This window comes from Salmo salar, chromosome 14, assembly GCF_965601325.2.
Source record: "Salmo salar chromosome 14, fSalSal1, whole genome shotgun sequence".
Taxonomy (NCBI): Eukaryota; Metazoa; Chordata; class Actinopteri; order Salmoniformes; family Salmonidae; genus Salmo; species Salmo salar.
In genome coordinates, this window is record NC_138304.1 from 45,112,062 (window position 1) to 45,135,798 (window position 23,737).

Genomic DNA, 23,737 nt, shown 5'->3' on the forward strand with positions numbered 1-23,737 from the left:
TTCTTTTCTGTTTATTTCTCTTTATCACCAACACCATCCACCTCATGCGACACTCCTTTGCTTTTTTGCTACACATCCTGTACGCCACTGTCTGGCCTTTCTTCCTCTCTACTCCTCTGCTCTTACTATCTCTCCATATTCCTTCACGGGCTTCATGTCTTCTCCTTTATCCAGACCTGACAGATGATTCAAACAACCTCTTCCCTACCTCTTTCTATCTACCCTCCTCTTCTCCAACCTCTGACTCCCCCTCTCCCTCTCTCTCTCCTGATTCTTTCCCCACTCTTATGTCAACAATGTCTGGCTCGTCTGCCTCCGGGTCCCTACCTGCCAGCTCTCCTCCCACTATTTTCTCCTTCTCTGTCTCTTACCCGTCTGATCTCACCTTCACCCCTTCTTTCACTTCTTCATCCCTCTCTACCTCTTCTCTCTCTCCCTCTCCTCCTCCTGTCAAAGTTCTATCTACCTCTCTTTCCAACTCTCTCTTCCCTGACCTTTCCATGTCTCCCGAACCCCATCCCCCCTCCTCTGACTCCTTCTCCCCCTCTTCTTCCTCCTCTTTTTCCCCTCCTCCTGCCAGCGTTACTCCTCCCTCTGTCGCTCCTCCCTCCTCCGACTCCCTCACTCCCTCCTCAGTTACCATACGGCTGAATGGAGTTTACAGTTTCACAGGTAAATCATCTGTTTACGCACATACACAGTTGAATCCACACGAACAAACACATTCAGACTCTAATTATATAATAAATAACATTCAACAGAAGCTTTTAACCAAAGCGACTTTCAGTCATGGATGCAAACATTGTACGCATGGGTAGCCCCGGGAATTGAACCAACATTCCTGGCATCACAAGCGCCATGCTCTACACTGCACTGTAGGTCCTGTAAATATGAAAAGTAGTGTGTAGAGCCTACATCAACACTGCCGGAGCAAGTAGACTCTACTGTAGAGGGTTGTAGACATTTCATGTGACCAGGACCTCTCATCAAAGGGCATTTTGGAGTAGGGTTCAATCAAATCAAATTTTATTAGTCACATGCGCCGAATACAACAGGTGTAGACCTTACAGTGAAATGCTTACTTAAAAGCCCCTAACCAACAATGCAGTTTTAAAAAATACAGATAAGAATAAGAAATAAAAGTAACAAGTAATTAAAGAGCAGCAATAAAATATCAATAGGGAGACTATATACAGGGGGGTACCGATAGAGAGTCAATGTGCGGGGGCACCAGTTAGTTGAGGTAATATGTACATGAAGGTAGAGTTATTAAAGTGACTATGCATAGATGATAACACAGAGAGTAGCAGCGGTGTGTAAAAGAGGGGGAGAGGGGGATGCAAATAGTCTGGGAAGCCATTTGATTAGATGTTCAGGAGTCTTATGGCTTGGGGGTAGAAGCTGTTTAGAAGCCTCTTGGACCTAGACTTGGCGCTCTGGTACTGCTTGCCATGCAGTAGCAGAGAGAACAGTCAATGATTAGGGTGGCTGGAGTCTTTGACCATTTTTAGGGCCTCTACACCGCCTGGTATAGAGGTCCTGGATGGCAGGAAGCTTGGCACCGGTGTTGTACTGGGCCGTACGCACAGCCCTCTGTAGTGCTTTGCGGTCGGAGGCCGAGCAGTTTCCATACCAGGCAGTGATGCAACCAGTCAGGATGCTCTTGATGTGCAGCTGTAGAACCTTTTGAGGATCTGAGGACCCATGCCAAATCTTTACAGTCTCCTGTGGGGGAATAGGTTTTGTTGTGCCCTTTTCACGACTGCCTTGGTGTGTTTGGACCATTCTAGTTTGTTGGTGATGTGGACACCAAGGAACTTGAAGCTGTCAACCTGCTCCAATACAGCCCCATTGATGAGAACGGGGCGTGCTCGGTCCTCTTTTTCCTGTAGTCCACAATAATCTCCTTTGTCTTGATCACGTTGAAGGAGAGGTTGTTGTCCTGGCACCACATGGCCAAGTCTCTGACCTCCTCCCTATAGGCTGTCTCGTTGTTATCGGTGATCAGGCCTACCACTGTTGTGTCATCGCCAAACTTAATGATGGTGTGGGAGTTGTGCCTGGCCATGCAGTCATGAGTGAACAGGTTGTACAAGAGGGGACTGAGCATGTACCGCTGAGGGGTCCCTGTGTTGAGGATCAGCGTGGCGGATATGTTGTTACCTACCCTTACCACCAGGGGGAGGCCCATCAGGAAGTCCAGGATCCAGTTGCAGAGGGAGGTGTTTAGTCACAGGGTCCTTAGCTTATTGATGAGCTTTGAGAGCACTATGGTGTTGAACGCTGAGCTGTAGTTAATGAATAACATTCTCACATAGGTGTTCCTTTTGTCCAGGTGGGAAAGGGCAGTGTGGAGTGCAATAGAGATTGCATCATCTGTGGATCTGTTGGGGCGGTATGAAAATTGGAGTGGGTCTAGGGTTTCTGCGATGATGGTGCTGATGTGAGCCATGACCAGCCCTTCAAAGCACTTCATGGCTACAGACATGAGTGCTACAGTTCGGTAGTCATTTAGGCAGGTTACCTTAGTGTTCTTAGGCACAGGCACTATGGTGATCTATTTGAAACATGTTGGTATTACAGACTCGGACAGGGAGAGGTTGAAAATGTCAGTGAAGACACTTGCCAGTTGGTTAGAGCATGCTCGCAGCACACGTCCTGGTAATCCGTCTGGCACTGTGCCCTTGTGAATGTTGACCTGTTTAAAGGTCTTACTCACATCGGCTGCGGAGAGCGTGATCACACAGTCATCCGGAACAGCTGGTGCTCTCATGCATGTTTCAGTGCTATTTGCCTCGAAGATAGCATAGAAGTAATTTAGCTCGTCTGGTAGGCTCGTGTCACTGGGCAGCTCTCGGCTGTGCTACCCTTTGTAGCCTGTAATGGTTTGCCACATCCGACGAGTGCCAGAGCCAGTGTAGTACGATTCGATCTTAGTCCTGTATTGACGCTTTGCCTGTTTGATGGTTCGTCGGAGGGCATAGCGGGATTTCTTATAAGCTTCCTGGTTAGAGTCCCGCTACTTGAAAGCGGCAGCTCTAGCCTTTAGCTCAGTGCAGATGTTGCCTGTAATCCATGGCTTCTGATTGGGGTATGTACGTACGGTCACTGTGGGGACGACGTCATCGATGCACTTATTGATGAAGCCAATGACTGATGTGGTGTACTCCTCAATGCCATCGGAGAAATCCCAGAACATATTCCAGTCTGTGCTAGCAAAACAGTCCTGTAGCTTCGCATCTGCTTCATCTGACCACCTCTTTATTGACTGAGTCACTGGTGCTTCCTACTTTAATTTTAGCTTGTAAGCAGGAATCAGGAGGATAGAATTATAGTCAGATTTGCCAAATGGAGGGCGAGGGAGAGCTTTGTATGCGTCTCTGTGTGTGGAGTAAAGGTGGTCCAGCTACTTAGAGCGCCGCCTCTGGGTGAACATTTTCTTGTTTGCTAATGCGGAATACAGCTGATTCAATGCTGTCTTAGTGCCAGCCTCTGACTGTGGTGGTATGTAAACAGCTACGAAATATACATAGTGTGGTCTACAGCTTATCATGAGATACTCTACCCAAGGCGAGCAATAGCTCGAGACTTACTTAGATATCGTGCACCAGCTGTCATTTACAAAAATACATAGTCCGCCGTCCCTTGTCTTACCAGACGCCGCTATTCTATCCTGCCGGTGCAGCGTATAACCAGCCAGCTGTATGTTGATAATATCACAGCCTGCCGGTACAGCATTTAACCAGCCAGCTGTATGTTGATAGTGTCATCGTTCAGCCACGACTCCATGAAGCATAAGATATTCCAGTTTGTAATGTCCTGTTGGTAGTTTAATATTCCGCGTAGGTCATCTATTTTATTGTCCAACGATTGCACGTTTGCTAGCAGAATGGAAGGAATTGGGCGTTTATTCGATCGCCTACAAATTCTCAGAAGGCAGCCCGACCTCTGGCCCCTTTTTCTCCTCCTCCTCTTCATGTAAATCATGGGGATCTGGGCCTGTTCCCGGGAAAGCAGTATATCGTTCGCGTCGGGCTCGTCAGACTCGTTAAAGGGAAAAAAAGAATTCTGCCAGTTTGTGGTGAGTAATCACAGTCCTGATGTCCAGAAGTTATTTTCGGTCGTAAGACACGGTAGCGGAAACATTATGCACAAAATAAGTAAAAAAATAAGTTACAAACAACGCAAATAAACAAACAAAAAAAACACAATCGGTTGGGGGCACGTAGAACGTCTGCCTTCTTCTCCGGCGCTATTTAGACACTGATCTTGGGTCAGTTTCGCATTCACTTTGAGGTTAGGTTTGGGAGAGGGGAAGCTGATCCTAGATCTGTACCCAGGGGAAACGTCACCCTGGAGGGGGTATTTCATTCTCAACAACAACCATTTACGTCATTTAGCAGACACTCTTATCCAGAGCGACTTACAGGAGCAATTAGGGTTCATCTGAAACATGAGTCATCAGGCCAGGTAGTCCTGAGGCGTGGTCCTAGGGCTCAGGTCCTCTGGGAGGAGAGGTAGAGACAGAGAGAATTAGAATGAGCATAGTTAAATTCACACAGGACACCAGATAGGATAGGAGAATTACATGGGATGTTCACCCCGTTCTCTTCACTGGTATCATGTTTTCTCTTTTTTCCTTTCCTTTTTGGTCCACTCCTTCATTCTGACTCCCTTACACTCGTCTGCCCATGTGGCACTCGTCTGTCCATCCATCCATCCATCCATCCATCCATCCTCTTGAGAAGATGGTCCAGACAACATTGCAGGTATTTTTTTTCACAGACACCTGTCTGTCTGTATACCTGTCTGTCTGTCTCAATCTGTCTCTCTGTCTGTCTGTCTGTCTGTCTGTCTGTCTGTCTGTCTGTCTGTCTGTCTGTCTGTCTGTCTGTCTGTCTGTCTGTCTGTCTGTCTGTCTGTCTGTCTCAATCTGTCTCAATCTGTCTCTCTGTCTGTCTGTCTGTCTGTCTGTCTGTCTGTCTGTCTGTCTGTCTGTCTGTCTGTCTGTCTGTCTGTCTGTCTGTCTGTCTGTCTGTCTGTCTGTCCATTTTCCTTTGCCTGAAATAGAGAAACTAGTAGTCTGGGGACAGTGTGAACTGTGAAATAGAGAAACTAGTAGTCTGGGGACAGTGTGAACTGAACTGTAATTCATGCTTTCATACTCTACAGTCTCTCCCTCACAAATATATTGTTCTTACTTTCTCTGACCCTCTCTCTCTCTCTCTCTCTCTCTCTCTCTCTCTCTCTCTCTCTCTCACACACACACACACACAGTGGTGTAGAGTACTTAAGTAAAAATACCCCAAAGTAGTACTATCAAGTTTTTTTACTTTACTATCTATAGTTTTACAAGTTTTACTTCACTACATTCCTAAAGAAAATAATGTACTTTTTATTCCATACATTTTCTGTGACACCCAAAAGTACTTGTTACATTTGGAATGCTTAGCAAGACAGGAACATGGACTAATTCACACACTTATCATGAGAACATCCCTGGTCATTCCTACTGCCTCTGATCTGTCAGAATCACTAAACAGAGAACATCCCTGGTCATTCCTACTGCCTCTGATCTGGAGGACTCACTAAACACATACTTATCATGAGAACATCCCTGGTCATCCCTACTGCCTCTGATCTGGAGGACTCTCTAAACACACACTTATCATGAGAACATCCCTGGTCATTCCTACTGCCTCTGATCTGGAGGACTCACTAAACACACACTTATCATGAGAACATCCCTGGTCATTCCTACTGCCTCTGATCTGGAGGACTCACTAAACACACACTTATCATGAGAACATCCCTGGTCATCCCTACTGCCTCTGATCTGGCAGAATCACTAAACACACACTTATCATGAGAACATCCCTGGTCATCCCTACTGCCTCTGATCTGGAGGACTCACTAAACACAGACTTATCATGAGAACATCCCTGGTCATTCCTACTGCCTCTGATCTGGCAGAATCACTAAACACACACTTCGTTTGTAAATGATATCTGAGTGTTGTAGCATGCCCCTGTCTATCCGTAAATAAAAACAATTTAAAAAATGGTGCCATCTGGTTTGCTTAATATAAGGAATGTGAAATTATTTATACTTTTACTTTTGATGCTTAAGTATATTTGAGCAATTACATTTACTTTTGATACTTAAGTATATTTAAAACCAAATACTTTTAGACTTTTACTCAAGTAGGATTTTCCTGGGTAACTGTCACTTTTACTTGAGTCATTTTCTATTAAGGTATCTATACTTTTACTCAAGCATAACAATTGGGTACTTTTTCCACCACTACACACACACGCACACACACAGAGACGTCAGGTAGCCTAGCAATTAGATTGTTGGGCCAGTAACCGAAAAATCTGTTGATGTGACCTTGATCTTAATTTCTGCAGGGTCACTTTTGATAATGTCTGACCCTGAGTGTGATCCCAGTCTCCTGAGTGAGACCCCAGTCTCCGACAGTGTCTCAAGGGGAAATTTCCAATTCACTCATGCATATTAATACACACTTATACATGTGTGAAATAGGACAAATATAAGCACTGTCACACCTATAGTACCCCCTATAAACATGCACCTTTAAGTGGTGTGAGTCTCTAACACAGTGTGCAAGGCTCAGGTGTTGCTGTCTTGGTTCCTTTCTACGTGTTAAATGACACCCTATTCCCTACATAGTGCTCTAATTTGGACTAGAACCCTATGGGTTTCCCTATAGGCCCTGGTCAAAAGTAGTGTACTATGTAGGGAATGGGGTGCCATTTGGGATGCAGCGAACCTCTGTCTCATTTCCCTGGTGGTGCTGACAGCTAGATTAATGTACTAATTCACAATTCTGCCTCCTCAGCAAGGACTGTGCTTATTCTCTCTCTCTCTCTCTCTCTCTCTCTCTCTCTCTCTCTCTCTCTCTCTCACCTTCTCAATGGCCTCTGCCATGCCGTGATCTTCCGTTGTATCTTCTCTCTGACGGAGGCTACCAGCCTGGCACACCCCTTTCTCCTCCCCTCCCCTGTCCTGGCTCTTGATTGGCTGTGGCTGCTTCCCAAATGTCCTCGATGGGGAGTTCTATGGGCCCTGGTCAATAGTAGTGCACTACAGAGTGAATAGGGTGCCATTTGGGAAGCAGATTGGTTTATTATCAAAGCGTCGTGAAGGTGTCACTTCACTACAATCCTCTTGTTTCTTCTGTATCTCAGACTCTCTGTTCTTGATGCTTCTATGTGTTTGACTGTCTGTCAACGTGACAGAGGGTTTGATAAAGGGCTGGAACCAAAGCCATGCAAAGTTAAAGATGTGTTTTAGTGAGCTATAGTCTTCTAAAGGTAGAGTTTGAGGATCAGCCCTATACACTAAGCCCTCAACCTGGTAGATTATGGATGTAGTGCGCTACACAGGGAATTGGGTGCCATTTGGGACACAGACATAATCTACCAGGTTGAGGGCTTAGTGTATAGGGCTGATCCTCAAACTCTACCTTTAGTTTCCCAAGGTTTCACCTTTTAGACTCAATGCCTCTTAACTCTCTCTCTCTCTCTCTCTGTCTCTCTCTCTGTCTCTCTCTCTCTCGCTTTCTCTCTCGCTTTCTCTCTCTGTCCATCCCTCTCTCTCGCGTTCTCTCTGTCCATCTCTCTCACTCTATTTCTCTCTGTCTCTCTCCCTGTCTCTCGCTCTGTCTCTCTCCATCACGCTCTGTTTCTCTTTCTCTCTCCCTCTCTCTCCCCCTTGTTCTCTCTCTCTCTCCCTTGCTCCCTCCCTCACTCCTCTCTCTCTGCCTCCCTCTCTCTCTCTCTTTCAGACCCCACTGCCATGTCGACATCTTCAGGAGTGGACCATGCTGTGATTGGAGGAGTGGTGGCGGTCATCGTCTTTATCCTGCTCTGTCTGCTTATCGTCCTGGGCAGATACCTTATCAGACACAAAGGTGACATATCTTACACACACACACACACACACACACACACACACACACACACACACACACACATCAGACACTAAGTTAGGTGACCCCTACCTTAACACCATAATCATTTTTCATTCCAAGACTTTTCTACTTTTCTTTTTGACTAACATTGCCCCTCCTTGTCACATGACACGGAGAACAACAGGTGGAATATTAGCACAAGACATTTGGATTCCAGTCTATAGTTCTTATTTCTCCTTTTCCTATCTACTCCTATTCCCAACCCAGTGTTATCATCACAAGGATCCTCTGGTATGCAATTTTTTCCTCACTCCTACATCACTTCAAATCAAAGTGTTTTGGTCGTATACACATATTTAGCATATGTTATTGCGGCTGTAGCGAAATGCTTGTGTTTTCAGCAGTGCGGTAATATCTAACAATACACAACAATACACATGAATCTGAGTGGAATTAAGAAATATGGAAATATTAGGCCGAGCAATGTCGGAGTTCGGAGAGTATGTATGTATGTATGTATGTACAGTGCCTTGGGAAAGTATTCAGACCCCTTGACTTTTTCCACATTTTGTTACATTACAGCCTTAATCTAAAATGTATTACATAGTTTTTTCCCCCCCTCATTAATTACACACAATACCCCATAAAGACAAAGGAAAAACAGATTTTTAGCAATTTTTTGCAAATGCATAAAAACTAAAACATTTAAATATCACATTTACCTAAGTATTCAGATGCTTCACCCAGTAGTTTGTTGAAGCACCTTTGGCAGCGATTACAGCATTGAGTCTTCTTGGGTATGACACTACAAGCTTAGCACCTGTATTTGGGGAATTTCACCCATTCTTCTCTGCAGATCCTTTCAAGCTCTGTCAGGTTGGATGGGGAGCGTCGCTGCACAGCTATTTTCAGGTCTCCCCAGAGATGTTCGATCAGGTTTAAGTCCGGGCTTTTGCTGGGCCACTCAAGGACATCCAGAGACTTGTCCCGAAGCCACTCCTGCATTGTCTTGGCTGTGTGCTTAGGGTTGTTGTCCTGTTGGAAGGTGAACCTTTGCCCCAGTCTGAGGTCCTGAGCTCTCTGGAGCAGGTTTTCATCAAGGATCTCTGTACTTTGCTTCGTTCATCTTTCCCTCGATCCTGACTAGTCTCCCAGTCCCTGTCGCTGTAAAATATCCCCAAAGCATGATGCTTCCACCACCATGCTTCACCGTAGAGATGGTGCAAGGTTTCCTCCAGACGTTACGCTTGGCATTCAGGCCAAAGAGTTAAATCTTGGTTTCATCAGACCAAAGAATCTTGTTTTTCATCGTCTGAAAGTCTTAAGGTGCCTTTTGGCAAACTCCAAGTGGGCTGTTATGTGCCTTTTACTGAGGAGTAGCTTCCGTCTGGCCAATCAACCATAAAGGCCTGATTGGTGGAGTGCTGCAAAGATGGCTGTCCTTCTGGAAGGTTCTCCCATCTCCACAGATGAACTCTGGAGCTCTGTCAGAGTGACCATCAGGTTTTTGGTTCCCTCCCTGACCAAGGCCCTTCTCCCCCGATTACTCAGTTTGGCATGGCGGCCATCTCTAGGAAGAGTCTTGGTGGTTCCAAACTGCTTCCATTTAAGAATGATGGAGGCCACTGTGTTCTTGGGGAGCTTCAATGCTGCATAAATGTTTTGTTACCGTTCCCCAGATCTGTGCCTTGACCCAATCCTGTCTCGGAGCGCAGCAGAAAATTCCTTCGACCTCATGGCTTGGTTTTTGCTCCGATATGCACTGTCAACTGTGGGACCTTATATAGACTGGTGTGTGCCTTTCCAAATCATGTCCAATCAATCAAATTTACCACAGCTGAACTCAAATCAAGTTGTAGAAACATCTCCACGAGGATCAATGGAAACAGGATTCTCAAAGCAAAGGGTCTGAATACTTATGTAAATAAGGTATTTCAGTTTTTGAATTTTTAATACATTTGCTAAAAAAAACAGTTTTTGCTTTGGCATTATGGGGTATTGTGTGTAGACAGCAGAGGATTTTCTAAATGTAATCCATTTTAGAATAAGGCTGTAATGTAACAAAATGTGGAAAAAGTCAAGGGGTCTGAATATTTTCCGAAGACACTGTATGTATATGATGGGATGTATATACATTATGGACAGCATGTGGATAGAATATAAAGTATATCAGAAGAATACATGGATAGAACATGTAGTATATCTGAAGAATACATGGATAGAACATGTAGTATACCTGTAGAATACGTGGATAGAATAGTATATATATACAGCAATGGTTGAATAGGATGACCTTGACTAGAATACAGTATATACATATGAAATAAGTAGAAAAGTATGTAAACATTATTGAGGTGACCAGTGTTCCATTATTAAAGTGACCAGTGTTCCATGTCTATGTACAGTTGAAGTCGAAAGTTTACATACACTTAGATTGGAGTCATTAAAACTAGTTTTTCAACCACTCCACAAATTTCTTGTTAACAAACTATTGTTTTGGCAAGGCGGTTAGGACATCTACTTTGTGCATGACACAAGTAATTTTTCCAACAATTGTTTACAGACAGATTATTTCACGTATAATTCACTGTATCACAATTCCAGTTGGTCAGAAGTTTACATACACTAAGTTGACTGTGCCTTTAAACAGCTTGGAAAATTACAGAAAATGATGTCATGGCTTTAGAAGGTTCTGATGGACTAATTGACATCATTTGAGTCCAATTGGAAGTGTACCTATGGATGTATTTCAAGGCCTACCTTCAAACTCAGTGCCAACCCCTCTTTTACGCTACTGCTACTCTCTGTTCATCATATATGCATAGTCACTTTAACCATATCTACATGTACATACTACCTCAATCAGCCCGACTAACCGGTGTCTGTATGTAGCCCCGCTACTTTTATAGCCTCGCTACTGTATATAGCCTCACTACTTTTTTTCACTGTCTTTTTACTGTTGTTTTTATTTCTTTACTTACAGTGAGGGAAAAAAGTATTTGATCCCCTGCTGATTTTGTACGTTTGCCCACTGACAAAGAAATGATCAGTCTATCATTTTAATGGTAGGTTTATTTGAACAGTGAGAGACAGAATAACAACAACAAAAAAACAGAAAAACGCATGTCAAAAATGTTATAAATTGATTTGCATTTTAATGAGGGAAACAAGTATTTGACCCCCTCTCAATCAGAAAGATTTATGGCTCCCAGGTGTCTTTTATACAGGTAACGAGCTGAGATTAGGAGCACACTCTTAAAGGGAGTGCTCCTAATCTCAGCTTGGTGAGAAGGTGACAACAGTTGGTGTGATTTTTCGCAAATGGAAGAAACACAAAAGAACTGTCAATATCCCTCGGGCCTGGGGCTCCATGCAAGATCTCACCTCGTGGAGTTGCAATGATCATGAGAACGGTGAGGAATCAGCCCAGAACTACATGGGAGGATCTTGTCAATGATCTCAAGGCAGCTGGGACCATAGTCACCAAGAAAACAATTGGTAACACACTACGCCGTGAAGGACTGAAATCCTGCAGCGCCCGCAAGTTCCCCCTGCTCAAGAAAGCACATATACATGCCCGTCTGAAGTTTGCCAATGAACATCTGAATGATTCAGAGGACAACTGGGTGAAAGTGTTGTGGTCAGATGAGACCAAAATGGAGCTCTTTGGCATCAACTCAACTCGCCGTGTTTGGAGGAGGAGGAATGCTGCCTATGACCCCAAGAACACCATCCCCACCATCAAACATGGAGGTGGAAACATTATGCTTTGGGGGTGTTTTTCTGCTAAGGGGATAGGACAACTTCACAGCATCAAAGGGACGATGGACGGGGCCATGTACCGTCAAATCTTGGGTGAGAACCTCCTTCCCTCAGCCAGGGCATTGAAAATGGGTCGTGGATGGGTATTCCAGCATGACAATGACCCAAAACACACGGCCAAGGCAACAAAGGAGTGGCTCAAGAAGAAGCACATTAAGGTCCTGGAGTGGCCTAGCCAGTCTCTAGACCTTAATAGCATAGAAAATCTGTGGAGGGAGCTGAAGGTTCGAGTTGCCAAACGTCAGCCTCGAAACCTTAATGACTTGGAGAAGATCTGCAAAGAGGAGTGGGACAAAATCCCTCCTGAGATGTGTGCAAACCTGGTGGCCAACTACAAGAAACGTCTGACCTCTGTGATTGCCACCAAGGGTTTTGCCACCAAGTACTAAGTCATGTTTTGCAGAGGGGTCAAATACTTATTTCCCTCATTAAAATGCAAATCAATTTATAACATTTTTGACATGCGTTTTTCTGGATTTTTTTGTTGTTATTCTGTCTCTCACTGTTCAAATAAACCTACCATTAAAATTATAGACTGATCATTTCTTTGTCAGTGGGCAAACGTACAAAATCAGCAGGGGATCAAATACTTTTTTCCCTCACTGTACCTATTGTTCAACTAATACCTTTTTTGCACTATTGGTTAGACCCTTAAGCAAGCATTTCACTGTAAGGTTGTATTTGGCGTACGTGACAAATAAATGTTGATTTGTTTGATCTTTGCTTGACATCATGAGAAAATCAAAAGAAATTAGCCAAGACCACAGAAAAAAAATTGTAGACCTCCACAAGTCTGGTTCATCCTTGGAAGCAATTTCCAAATGCCTAAAGATACCACGTTCATCTGTAGAAACAATAGTACGCAAGTATAAACACCATGGGACCACGCAGCCATCATACCGCTTAGGAAGGAGACGCATTCTGTCTCCTAGAGATGAAAATACTTTGGTGCGAAAAGTGCAAATCAATCCCAGGACAACAGCAAAGGACCTTGTGAAGATGCTGGAGGAAAGAGGTACAAAAGTATCTATATCCACAGTAAAACGAGTCCTATATCGACATAACCTGAAAGGCCGCTCAGCAAGGAAGAAGCCACTGCTCCAAAACCGCAACTGCACATGGGGACAAAGATCGTACTTTTTTGAGAAATGTCCTCTGGTCTGATGAAACAAAAATAGAACTGTTTGGCCAAAATGACCATCGTTATGTTTGGAGGAAAAAGGGGGAGGCTTGCAAGCCGAAGAACACCATCCCAACCGTGAAGCACGGGGGTGGCAGCATCATGTTGTGGGGGTGCTTTGCTGCAGGAGGGAGTGGTGCACGTCACAAAATAGATGTCATCATGAGGGAGGAAAAATACCCGAAATGTTTGACCCAAGTTAAACAATTTGAAGGCAATGCTACCAAATACTAATTGAGTGTATGTAAACTTCTGACCCACTGGGAATGTGATGAAAGAAATAAAAGCTGAAATAAATCATTCTCTCTACTATTATTCTGACATTTTACATTCTTAAAATAAAGTGGTGATCCTAACTGACCTAAGACAGGGAATTTGTACGAGGATTAAATGTCAGGAATTGTGAAAAACTGAGTTTAAATGTATTTGGCTCAGGTGTATGTAAATTTCCGACTTCACCTGTACATCAGACAGCACTTCACTGTCTTCTCCTGTTCCACCCTCTGACCTACCGACTGTATGTGTCTACAGGGACATATCACACACACACTCTGACCCACTGTCTGTCTGTTTCTACAGGGACATATCTTACCCACGAGGCCAAGGGCTGCGACGACGCTCCTGATGCCGACACGGCTATCATCAACGCCGAGGGCGGCCATTCCGGAGCTGAGGACAAGAAGGAGTACTTCATCTAGGGAGGCGTCGAGGAGGTTGAAGATGAGCGCTTCCATTTGTCTTCACAAGCTTCCGTTCTTCACATCAGCCAGAGGGGGAGGAGTAGGGGGTAGACAGACAGACAGACAGACAGACAGACAGACAGACAGACAGACAGACAGACAGACAGACAGACAGACAGACAGACAGACAGACAGACAGACAGACAGACAGACAGACAGACAGACAGACAGACAGACAGACAGGAAATGGTGAAATGGAAGGAAATAAGAAGAAGTGAGACTGACAGGAAAAACTGAAAAGCTTGTATTGAAAACAGGGAAGTGAGATTTTTGCACTTACATACATGTACCTTTCCATATATGACTTCTGCATGTCCACTGACACACCCGCATACACATCACTTGTCACTGGCACACACACACAAACAGACAAACAGACACACACACACTACGCCACGCGTCACTGACACACCCACATTCATATCACTCGTCACCGACACACACACACACACGCACACAAACAGACAAACAGACACACACACACAAACGTTACTGACACACACACAACACGCCACGCGTTACTGACACACACACATTTTGAATCACACATGAACAGACAAACAGACACATGTACATATAACCGGATCATGGTAAGGCATGCTTGATTTCTTCATTTAAAGCTGGAATCCTTAATTGAAACAATAACAAAGCGATCTCCCTGCCCCTGTTTCGATAAAAAGCTAAGGGATGGGTCTGGAGAAATGGAACCACTCTCAAATTCATAGACAAAGCTATGGATGCAAGGACTGACCATCCATGATATCAACAGTATAGTTTTAACCATGTTTTGAGGCTATACAGTGTTTGTTTACATTTCCGTTGTTTACAAACGTTGGAGTAAATAAACAATATAAACAAGCTTATATGTTGGGTTCTGATGGGGTACGACAGTTGAACTAAACTCACGAGACATTTAGAAGTCATTCTTCTAGAATCAGTGGGTACATATCATTAATAAGTCCAACAACGTATGTAGCAAATAAGGATTCTATCTTTAAGAGGTATATAATATGTTCCAGTCACATTCAGTGACACAAATGCAAAATTGTAATCCACATATTTTTGCTAAATTGTACTCCACATTCCAGCATGTCATGCTGAAATACAGTTTCAGATCCCAATGCACTGTCCCCTCACATTATACATACCACTCCCTCTCATCTGCCTTTAATTGAATTCCCTCTCGTTCATTCTCTCTGTTCTGTAATACTTCACACACTATAGACCAGAACACACTCTGTTTGACACTCATCTACTCATGATTCAGAAATCTGTCAATCAACAATAACTGCTGTACATATTAACCTCTCTCTCTGTCACACACACACACACACACACACACACACACACACACACACACACACACACACACACACACACACACACACACACACACACACACACACACACACACACACAACCCCTATTCCCTATATAGTGCAAAGGTAGTGTGTGTGTGTGTGTGTGTGTGTGTCGTATGGACCCTGCTCTAAAGTGGTGAACTATGTAGGGAATAGGGTGCCATTTGGAATGAAGACTTTTAGTAACAGGAAGGCAACCAAATCCACAGACATCACCAAATTCCCTACACATTACAATACAGTACATTACAATACAATACAATACAAGACATTACAATACATTACTTTACAATAGAATACATTACAATACATTACAGTACAATACATTAGAATCCAATACGTTACAATACAATACTTTACAATACAATACATTATATTACATTACAATACATTATAATACATTACAATACATTACAATACATTACATTACAATACATTATACTACATAAAAATACAACACATTACAATACAATATATTACAATGCAATACATTACAAGACAATACATTACAATACATTACAAGACAATACAATACATAACAATACAATATACTACATTACAATATATTACAATATAATACATTACAATACATTACAATACAATAGTATACATTACATTACAATACATTACAATACAATATAATACATTACAATACATCACAATACAATACATTACATTACATTACAATACATTACATTACATTACAATACATTACAATACATTACATACATTACCATACAACTCACTAGAGTCCACCACAGTACCATACAACACACCCATGCAAAAACAGCATCCCTGTGCGGTCACAGTGCGGGATTTCAATATAAATATATAAATATATATATATATAATTATATAGCATTCTTTTTACTCAGAAAACAGAAAATGTTTGATGTGCTGTAAATACACGATCATTTCCCCTCTCTCTCTTTTCTCTCTCTCTCTCTCTCTTCTCTCTCTCCCTCTCTCTCTTTTCTCTCTCTCTCCCTCTCTCTCTTTTCTCTCCATCTCTCTCTCTCTCTGTCTCTCTCTCTCTCTCTCGCCCTCTTTCTTTTTTCTCTCCATCTCTCTCTCATCTCTCTCTCCCTCTCTCTCTCTCCCTCTTTCTTTTTTCTCTCCATCTCTCTCTCATCTCTCTCTCTCCCTCTTTCTTTTTTCTCTCCATCTCTCTCCTCTCTCTCTGTCACTCTCTCTCCCTCTTTCTTTTTTCTCACCATCTCTCTCTCTCTCTCTCTCTCTCTTTCTCCCCTCTCTCTCTCCCCCTATATCCCTATTGGTGTGCTACTAACTCCAGTATAGAATCTAAATCAGAATCTAGAAACCTGCCTGTTTTTACTACATTTAAATGCTGAGTGTAAAATATCAATATAAACAATTATGTTACAATGAAAGCATAATATTTGTTTGAATTCTGTTTTGATCCTCTGTTTAGATGAATTTGTTCTGATGTTTACTTCCTGTCAGTGTTAACAGTTTACAGTGTATGTTGGTCAGTACAGAAGTTCCTATTGTTATGATTTAATTATCATTATTTTCTCTGGCTTTATTTTGTTTATCACTGAGTGGTACTATAGTAAGTCTGCTGAATAGAATTATACCACACCCCTTCCATCCTGCTGCCTGCATTCCCGGAATGCTCTCTCTGGCCAACCACAGGCCAGTAAACTAATTCTCCAATGACATCACTTACTGTAAAATTGCTAATATAGTCACTGCACCTTTAGAAATGACATCATTCTCTGAAATCGAATAAAAGAGGCATGACTGCTTGGCTAGCAGCAGTTAACCAGGGTACAGCTCAGAGAGCAGGCCACTCTCTCTTTCTGCTTCAGGCAAACATACTGACACTGAATGTCATCTCTCTCTCTGTTCCTCTGTCTCTGTCTTCTCCCCTCTTTCTGTACCCCTCCGTCTGTCCCTTTGCCCCATCTCACTCTGTCTTTTCATCTCTCTGTCCCTCCCTCCCTCCCTCCCTCCGTCTCTCTCGCTATCCTTCCATCTCTGTGACCTTTCTCTTCCGCCTCCTTGCCCGTCTCCCTCACACTCAGCAAGACAACACATTTAGATAACGTTATAGCTAGCTAGAGCATTACTAGACACATTGAGCTAATGCTCGACGTGGCCGGTCAGCACACTAGCCCAGCGTTTGGACTGGAGACTGAGGGTCAGTTGTTTCTGCTGTAGCATTGTCGTATCAGGGATATGCGTGGAATGATCAGGGATTGCTTCTATCTCATCCTCCATTGCCATCTTGCCACCTGGCTGTTGTGAATGGGAATAGCCATAGAAATAGGTAGAGAGCCCACCTCCTATCTATACCATGGCTTCTTCTGTGATAGCATGGGCAGTGCCATTGCCACTCTATCCAACTATGTGGGATCTTTATAGGGAAAAGCCAGTCTAGTGACTTTTGTCATAATAAGCTACAGTAGAGAGAGAGAGAGAGAGAGAGAGAGAGAGAGAGAGAGAGAGAGAGAGAGAGAGAGAGAGAGAGAGAGAGAGAGAGAGAGAGAGAGATGTCTGCAGACCGGACATATAGGTGTGTCTGTCACAGTGGAAGCTGCTGAGGGGAGGACTGCTCATGATAATGGCTGGAACGGAGTAAGTGGAATGGCATTAAACACATGGAAACCATGTGTTTGGTGTATGTGATACCGTTCCCCTGATTTCACTCCAGCCATTCCCACAAGCCTGTCCTCCCCAATTAAAATGCCACCAACCTCCTGTGGTCTGTCACAAAATGAGGTGTGTTGGTGTCAGTCAGTCATAATGCATTCATATGGCTCACTCACTTGTTTCAGGAGTGGAGTTTCCATTCGATGTGCTAGGTAATCCCAATCTTGACATAACCTTTGACCTTTCAACTGATGAGTTGGAACCAGGAATGTCTGTCTGCACAAACAGATCCTGACCCAGTGATCAAAAGTGGTTGAAAATACATATTTTCAAGCACTCTTCTTCACTGGGGAGGATGTAGTACTCACTGTAAGTTTCCAACTGGTCCTGTATTTGCTTCTATCTATCTATCTATCTATCTATCTATCTATCTATCTATCTATCTATCTATCTATCTATCTATCTATCTATCTATCTATCTATCTATCTATCTATCTATCTATCTATCTATCTATCTATCTATCTATCTATCTATCTATCTATCTATCTATCTATCTATCTATCTATCTATCTATCTATCTATCTATCTATCTATCTATCTATCTATCTCCCTGTCCCAGCTGTATAAATTGTGTGATCGCATGAAAAGGCTGCATGAGATAAAGAAGGTGGATTATACTATAGCTTTGACCAACCATGAGAACTGTTGTTGACTAGCCCCTATATGAGACATCCAAACGACTGATAGAGGTGTTTGATGGCTTGTCCAATTAGAATCATTCTAGATCTATGGGCTTGTCCTACTCTCTAGTCTGCAGAAATCGATTATATTTTAGAACACAACGCGCTAGAACTCATTGCATCTGTGTGCAGTTACAGATTTCTGCCACCGGATGTCAGTGACGAGCAGCTCTGTTTTACTTGCTTTGGACGACACTGGCAGTGTCTGAACACCCATACTAGTGTATATACTTAAACTGCGTAATATGTACTCATCGTCGCGTACCAGTGATAGAAAAAGTACTTAATTGTCATACTTGAGTAAAAGTAAAGGTACCTTACTAGAAAATGTGAAAGTCACTCAGTAAAATACTACTTTAGTAAAAGTCAAAAAATATTTGGTTTTAAATATACTTAAGTACCAAAAGTAAATGTAATTGCTAAAATATAGTAAGTATGAAAAGTAAAAGTATAAATCATTTCAAATTCCTTACATGAAGCAAACCAGACGGCACCATTTTCTTTATTTCTTTACACACAGTCATGGGCACACCGACTGAGTGTAGGTGGATTTTTCCAAATTCAACAGACATGCACGACATTAACCATCCTGATAATAGCTCATTTACAATTTCATTAATTTATCTAAACTCTGAATAGAATAGGAATGGAGTCAGGCTGGTTATAGACAGACTATCACATTCGACGTAATCTAGTATAGCCCATCTGTCCTATTTAAACAGGACTGAAGACAAAAACACATCATTTCTTTAATTTCAACATATTTATTAGTGAAACCAAAGTGCTGGGACATATATAAATTCTGTCAAATAGCCTCGTACACACACCGATACTTTTAAAATGTTCAAATCAAAAAGGCTATTGCACAGAAACACGTGGACAAAATTCAGAACCGCTGAACAGCAACATAATAAACTAAAGCACTGATCATTAGGAACGAGATCAGAATGACTGCTAAGGCTTGATCCGTAAATGAAATAATGAAATAGGTAGCCACGCCTACAGAACTAAAACAATCCCCATCTTAAAATCAAAAGGCCTGATGAACATAAAATCACTAAACCAGCCACATCCCGAGTCTCGGGTGCTGACTCGCTTTCGGTATCTTCCCAATTCAGTAGCCTAGTTTTGTTGTAGCCAATCACTGGCAGCTCTCCTCTTCTAATGGATTGTGGAAAAGTGTGCATCGAATTCTACTAGATGAAGACCTGAAATGAGAAAAACATCCTGGTATTTAAACCATACTCGATTTTCAGACAAATGCACATAGGCTACTATAAAAGAAATGTTCACATACTGAGAATGCCTCATCCGCGATAGCGTAGTGTCGGTAGGTAGCTCCTCTCCATATCTAACTGATCAGCTGTTGTCAAAACCGAAATGAGTATGGCATCCAGCACTTAAGTATACTCGCTTTTCCAAATGTCGCATACTATTAAACTTCATTTTTTCCTGCATACTCAAACGGTCTACTATTTAGGACATAAGTATGGGTATTCGGACAAGGCCTCATGTCTCTCCACATCTCTACTCTTTCTTCTGTACCAGTAGTGGAGGGAACTCTCTCTCTCCTGTACCAGTAGTGGGGGGAACTCTCTCTCTCCTGTACCAGTAGTGGGGGGAACTCTCTCTCTCCTGTACCAGTAGTGGGGGCAACTCTCTCTCTCTCCTGTACCAGTAGTGGGGGGAAGTAGCTCTCTCCTGTACCAGTAGTGGGGGCAACTCTCTCTCTCTCCTGTACCAGTAGTGGGGGGAAGTAGCTCTCTCCTGTACCAGTAGTGGGGGGAACGCTCTCTCTCTCTCCTGTACCAGTAGTGGGGGGAACTCTCTCTCCTGTACCAGTAGTGGGGGGAACTCTCTCTCTCTCTCCTGTACCAGTAGTGGGGGGAACTCTCTCTCCTGTACCAGTAGTGGGGGGAACTCTCTCTCTCTCCTGTACCAGTAGTGGGGGGAACTCTCTCTCCTGTACCAGTAGTGGGGGGAACTCTCTCTCTCTCTCTCCTGTACCAGTAGTGGGGGGAACTCTCTCTCCTGTACCAGTAGTGGGGGGAACGCTCTCTATCTCTCCTGTACAAGTAGTGGGGGGAACTCTCTCTCCTGTACCAGTAGTGGGGGGAACTCTCTCTCTCCTGTACCAGTAGTGGGGGGAACTCTCTCTCTCCTGTACCAGTAGTGGGGGGAACTCTCTCTCTCTCTCCTGTACCAGTAGTGGGGGGAACTCTCTCTCCTGTACCAGTAATGGGGGGAACTCTCTCTCTCCTGTACCAGTAGTGGGGGGAACTCTCTCTCCTGTACCAGTAGTGGGGGGAACTCTCTCTCTCTCTCCTGTACCAGTAGTGGGGGGAACGCTCTCTCCTGTACCAGTAGTGGGGGGAACTCTCTCTCTCTCTCTCCTGTACCAGTAGTGGGGGGAATGCTCTCTCCTGTACCAGTAGTGGGGGGAACTCTCTCTCTCCTGTACCAGTAGTGGGGGGAACTCTCTCTCTCCTGTACCAGTAGTGGGGGGAACTCTCTCTCTCCTGTACCAGTAGTGGGGGGAACGCTCTCTCCTGTACCAGTAGTGGGGGGAACTCTCTCTCTCCTGTACCAGTAGTGGGGGGAACTCTCTCTCCTGTACCAGTAGTGGGGGGAACTCTCTCTCCTGTACCAGTAGTGGGGGGAAGTAGCTCTCTCCTGTACCAGTAGTGGGGGCAACTCTCTCTCTCTCCTGTACCAGTAGTGGGGGGAAGTAGCTCTCTCCTGTACCAGTAGTGGGGGGAACGCTCTCTCTCTCTCTCCTGTACCAGTAGTGGGGGGAACTCTCTCTCTCTCTCCTGTACCAGTAGTGGGGGGAACTCTCTCTCCTGTACCAGTAGTGGGGGGAACTCTCTCTCTCTCCTGTACCAGTAGTGGGGGGAACTCTCTCTCCTGTACCAGTAGTGGGGGGAACTCTCTCTCTCTCTCTCCTGTACCAGTAGTGGGGGGAACTCTCTCTCCTGTACCAGTAGTGGGGGGAACGCTCTCTATCTCTCCTGTACAAGTAGTGGGGGGAACTCTCTCTCCTGTACCAGTAGTGGGGGGAACTCTCTCTCTCCTGTACCAGTAGTGGGGGGAACTCTCTCTCTCCTGTACCAGTAGTGGGGGGAACTCTCTCTCTCTCTCCTGTACCAGTAGTGGGGGGAACTCTCTCTCCTGTACCAGTAATGGGGGGAACTCTCTCTCTCCTGTACCAGTAGTGGGGGGAACTCTCTCTCCTGTACCAGTAGTGGGGGGAACTCTCTCTCTCTCTCCTGTACCAGTAGTGGGGGGAACGCTCTCTCCTGTACCAGTAGTGGGGGGAACTCTCTCTCTCTCTCCTGTACCAGTAGTGGGGGGAATGCTCTCTCCTGTACCAGTAGTGGGGGGAACTCTCTCTCTCCTGTACCAGTAGTGGGGGGAACTCTCTCTCTCCTGTACCAGTAGTGGGGGGAACGCTCTCTCCTGTACCAGTAGTGGGGGGAACTCTCTCTCTCCTGTACCAGTAGTGGGGGGAACGCTCTCTCCTGTACCAGTAGTGGGGGGAACTCTCTCTCTCCTGTACCAGTAGTGGGGGGAACTCTCTCTCCTGTACCAGTAGTGGGGGGAACTCTCTCTCCTGTACCAGTAGTGGGGGGAACTCTCTCTCTCCTGTACCAGTAGTGGGGGGAACTCTCTCTCCTGTACCAGTAGTGGGGGGAACGCTCTCTCCTGTACCAGTAGTGGGGGGAACGCTCTCTCCTGTACCAGTAGTGGGGGGAACGCTCTCTCCTGTACCAGTAGTGGGGGGAACTCTCTCTCCTGTACCAGTAGTGGGGGGAACTCTCTCTCCTGTACCAGTAGTGGGGGGAACTCTCTCTCCTGTACCAGTAGTGGGGGGAACTCTCTCTCCTGTACCAGTAGTGGGGGGAACTCTCTCTCTCTCTCCTGTACCAGTAGTGGGGGGAACTCTCTCTCTCTCTCCTGTACCAGTAGTGGGGGGAACTCTATCGCCCCTCCTCTCTCTTCTTCTTTTGTAGTATGTTAAGGAATGTATTTTTTTAAGTATGTATTTTTTTTAAGAAAGGTGTGCATACTTTTAAATGTATTACTTTCAATTCAATTGATATATTTTTTCTTTTTTTCCTGAATAGATTTTCAACCCTGGAAGGTTAGAGGATAGCTTTGGCATATCTTATTGTTTTGAAAGTCTGCCATTTTTATATAATTTCATGTAGGCTATATAGTGTTGCCTTTACCTGTTATTCTTACAAGCACACTGATACTCTCACACACACACACACACACACACACACACACACACACACACACACACACACACACACACACACACACACACACACACACACACACACACACACATGCATGGGGTACATGTGGTCCGTGACTACAGTGTGTTTGTGTTTGTGTGTGTGTGTGTGTGTGTGTGTGTGTGTGTGTGTGTGTGTGTGTGTGTGTGTGTGTGTGTGTGTGTGTGTGTGTGTGTGTGTGTGAGTGTAAGGTGTGTATAATGATAGACCCAAACAGACTCCGGAGACACTAGATGTAAAAGGAAGCCTAGTCACTATATAGTGCACTACGTTTGACCTGGACCCATAGTACTTCCTAGTGCACTATGTAGCAAATAGGGTTCCTTTTAGGGACGTGGACACTATCTGTGTTATTTTCCACCAATGTTATTGTTTTAATGAGGAGTCTATTTTCTTAGTGTTCTTTTCGGATGATAAGTCTTCCTTTTGAATAACTATCCATATCACATGGGAATAGTGCTGTGATGGACGTTACCTAATTTGTACTACGGCTAATGATGTCATCAAGGCCCGACTGCACTATGGTGATGATGTCATTATGCTGAGTTGCGTCTCCGTTGGCTGTTCTAATCTGTTCATACAGTATTAGCTTTTTTGTTACTATAGCGATTCAGTTGTTGACTTCAAATAAACATGCATTTGGGTTAACTTCCTGTTGTTGTTATCATTATTATCTACTATTCCTCCTCTCACACTTGTTGTTATAGTAACCACTGGCTGTCACAATCATTTTGCATTCAAATGTTATTTGGAAGCTCATATCATCATCACCATTGATAACGCATGTACGTTTTGTCTCCTTGGTTTCAGAATGGATATTCACCTGAACAACATTAATGTGATATAGTCTGACTCCCAAATATGTATACAATCTAATCAAATGGAATTTGTCACATGCTTGGTAAACAACAGTTGTAGACTAAAAGGCACTGCATGGTCAATCTGCTGTTTACAGAGGCTGTACAGCATTTACTGCCATGCGGCCTCTGCTGAAGTCAGAGCAAACATTTGCCTACTTTTGCGCTTTGCAGAGCAGA

The 23,737-nt window shown here is 44.0% G+C and overlaps 1 protein-coding gene across 3 annotated transcripts in view; it reads left to right on the plus strand.

Annotated features, from left to right (window-relative positions):
* Positions 1-23,348, plus strand: part of cadm3 (cell adhesion molecule 3) — a 136,096-nt gene extending 112,748 nt beyond the window's left edge. Inside the window, exons 9-12 of one of the 3 annotated variants that reach the window (XM_014141079.3) lie at positions 175-672; positions 4,749-4,769; positions 7,811-7,936; positions 13,518-23,348. In XM_014141079.3, coding sequence (XP_013996554.3) covers positions 175-672; positions 4,749-4,769; positions 7,811-7,936; positions 13,518-13,636 — 764 coding nt within the window. In that variant the 3' untranslated portion in view covers positions 13,637-23,348. The remainder of the gene's footprint in view (positions 1-174; positions 673-4,748; positions 4,770-7,810; positions 7,937-13,517) is intronic. The other 2 variants (XM_014141081.3, XM_014141083.3) reach the window with 2 other exon arrangements.
* Positions 23,349-23,737: the final 389 nt, after the last annotated feature.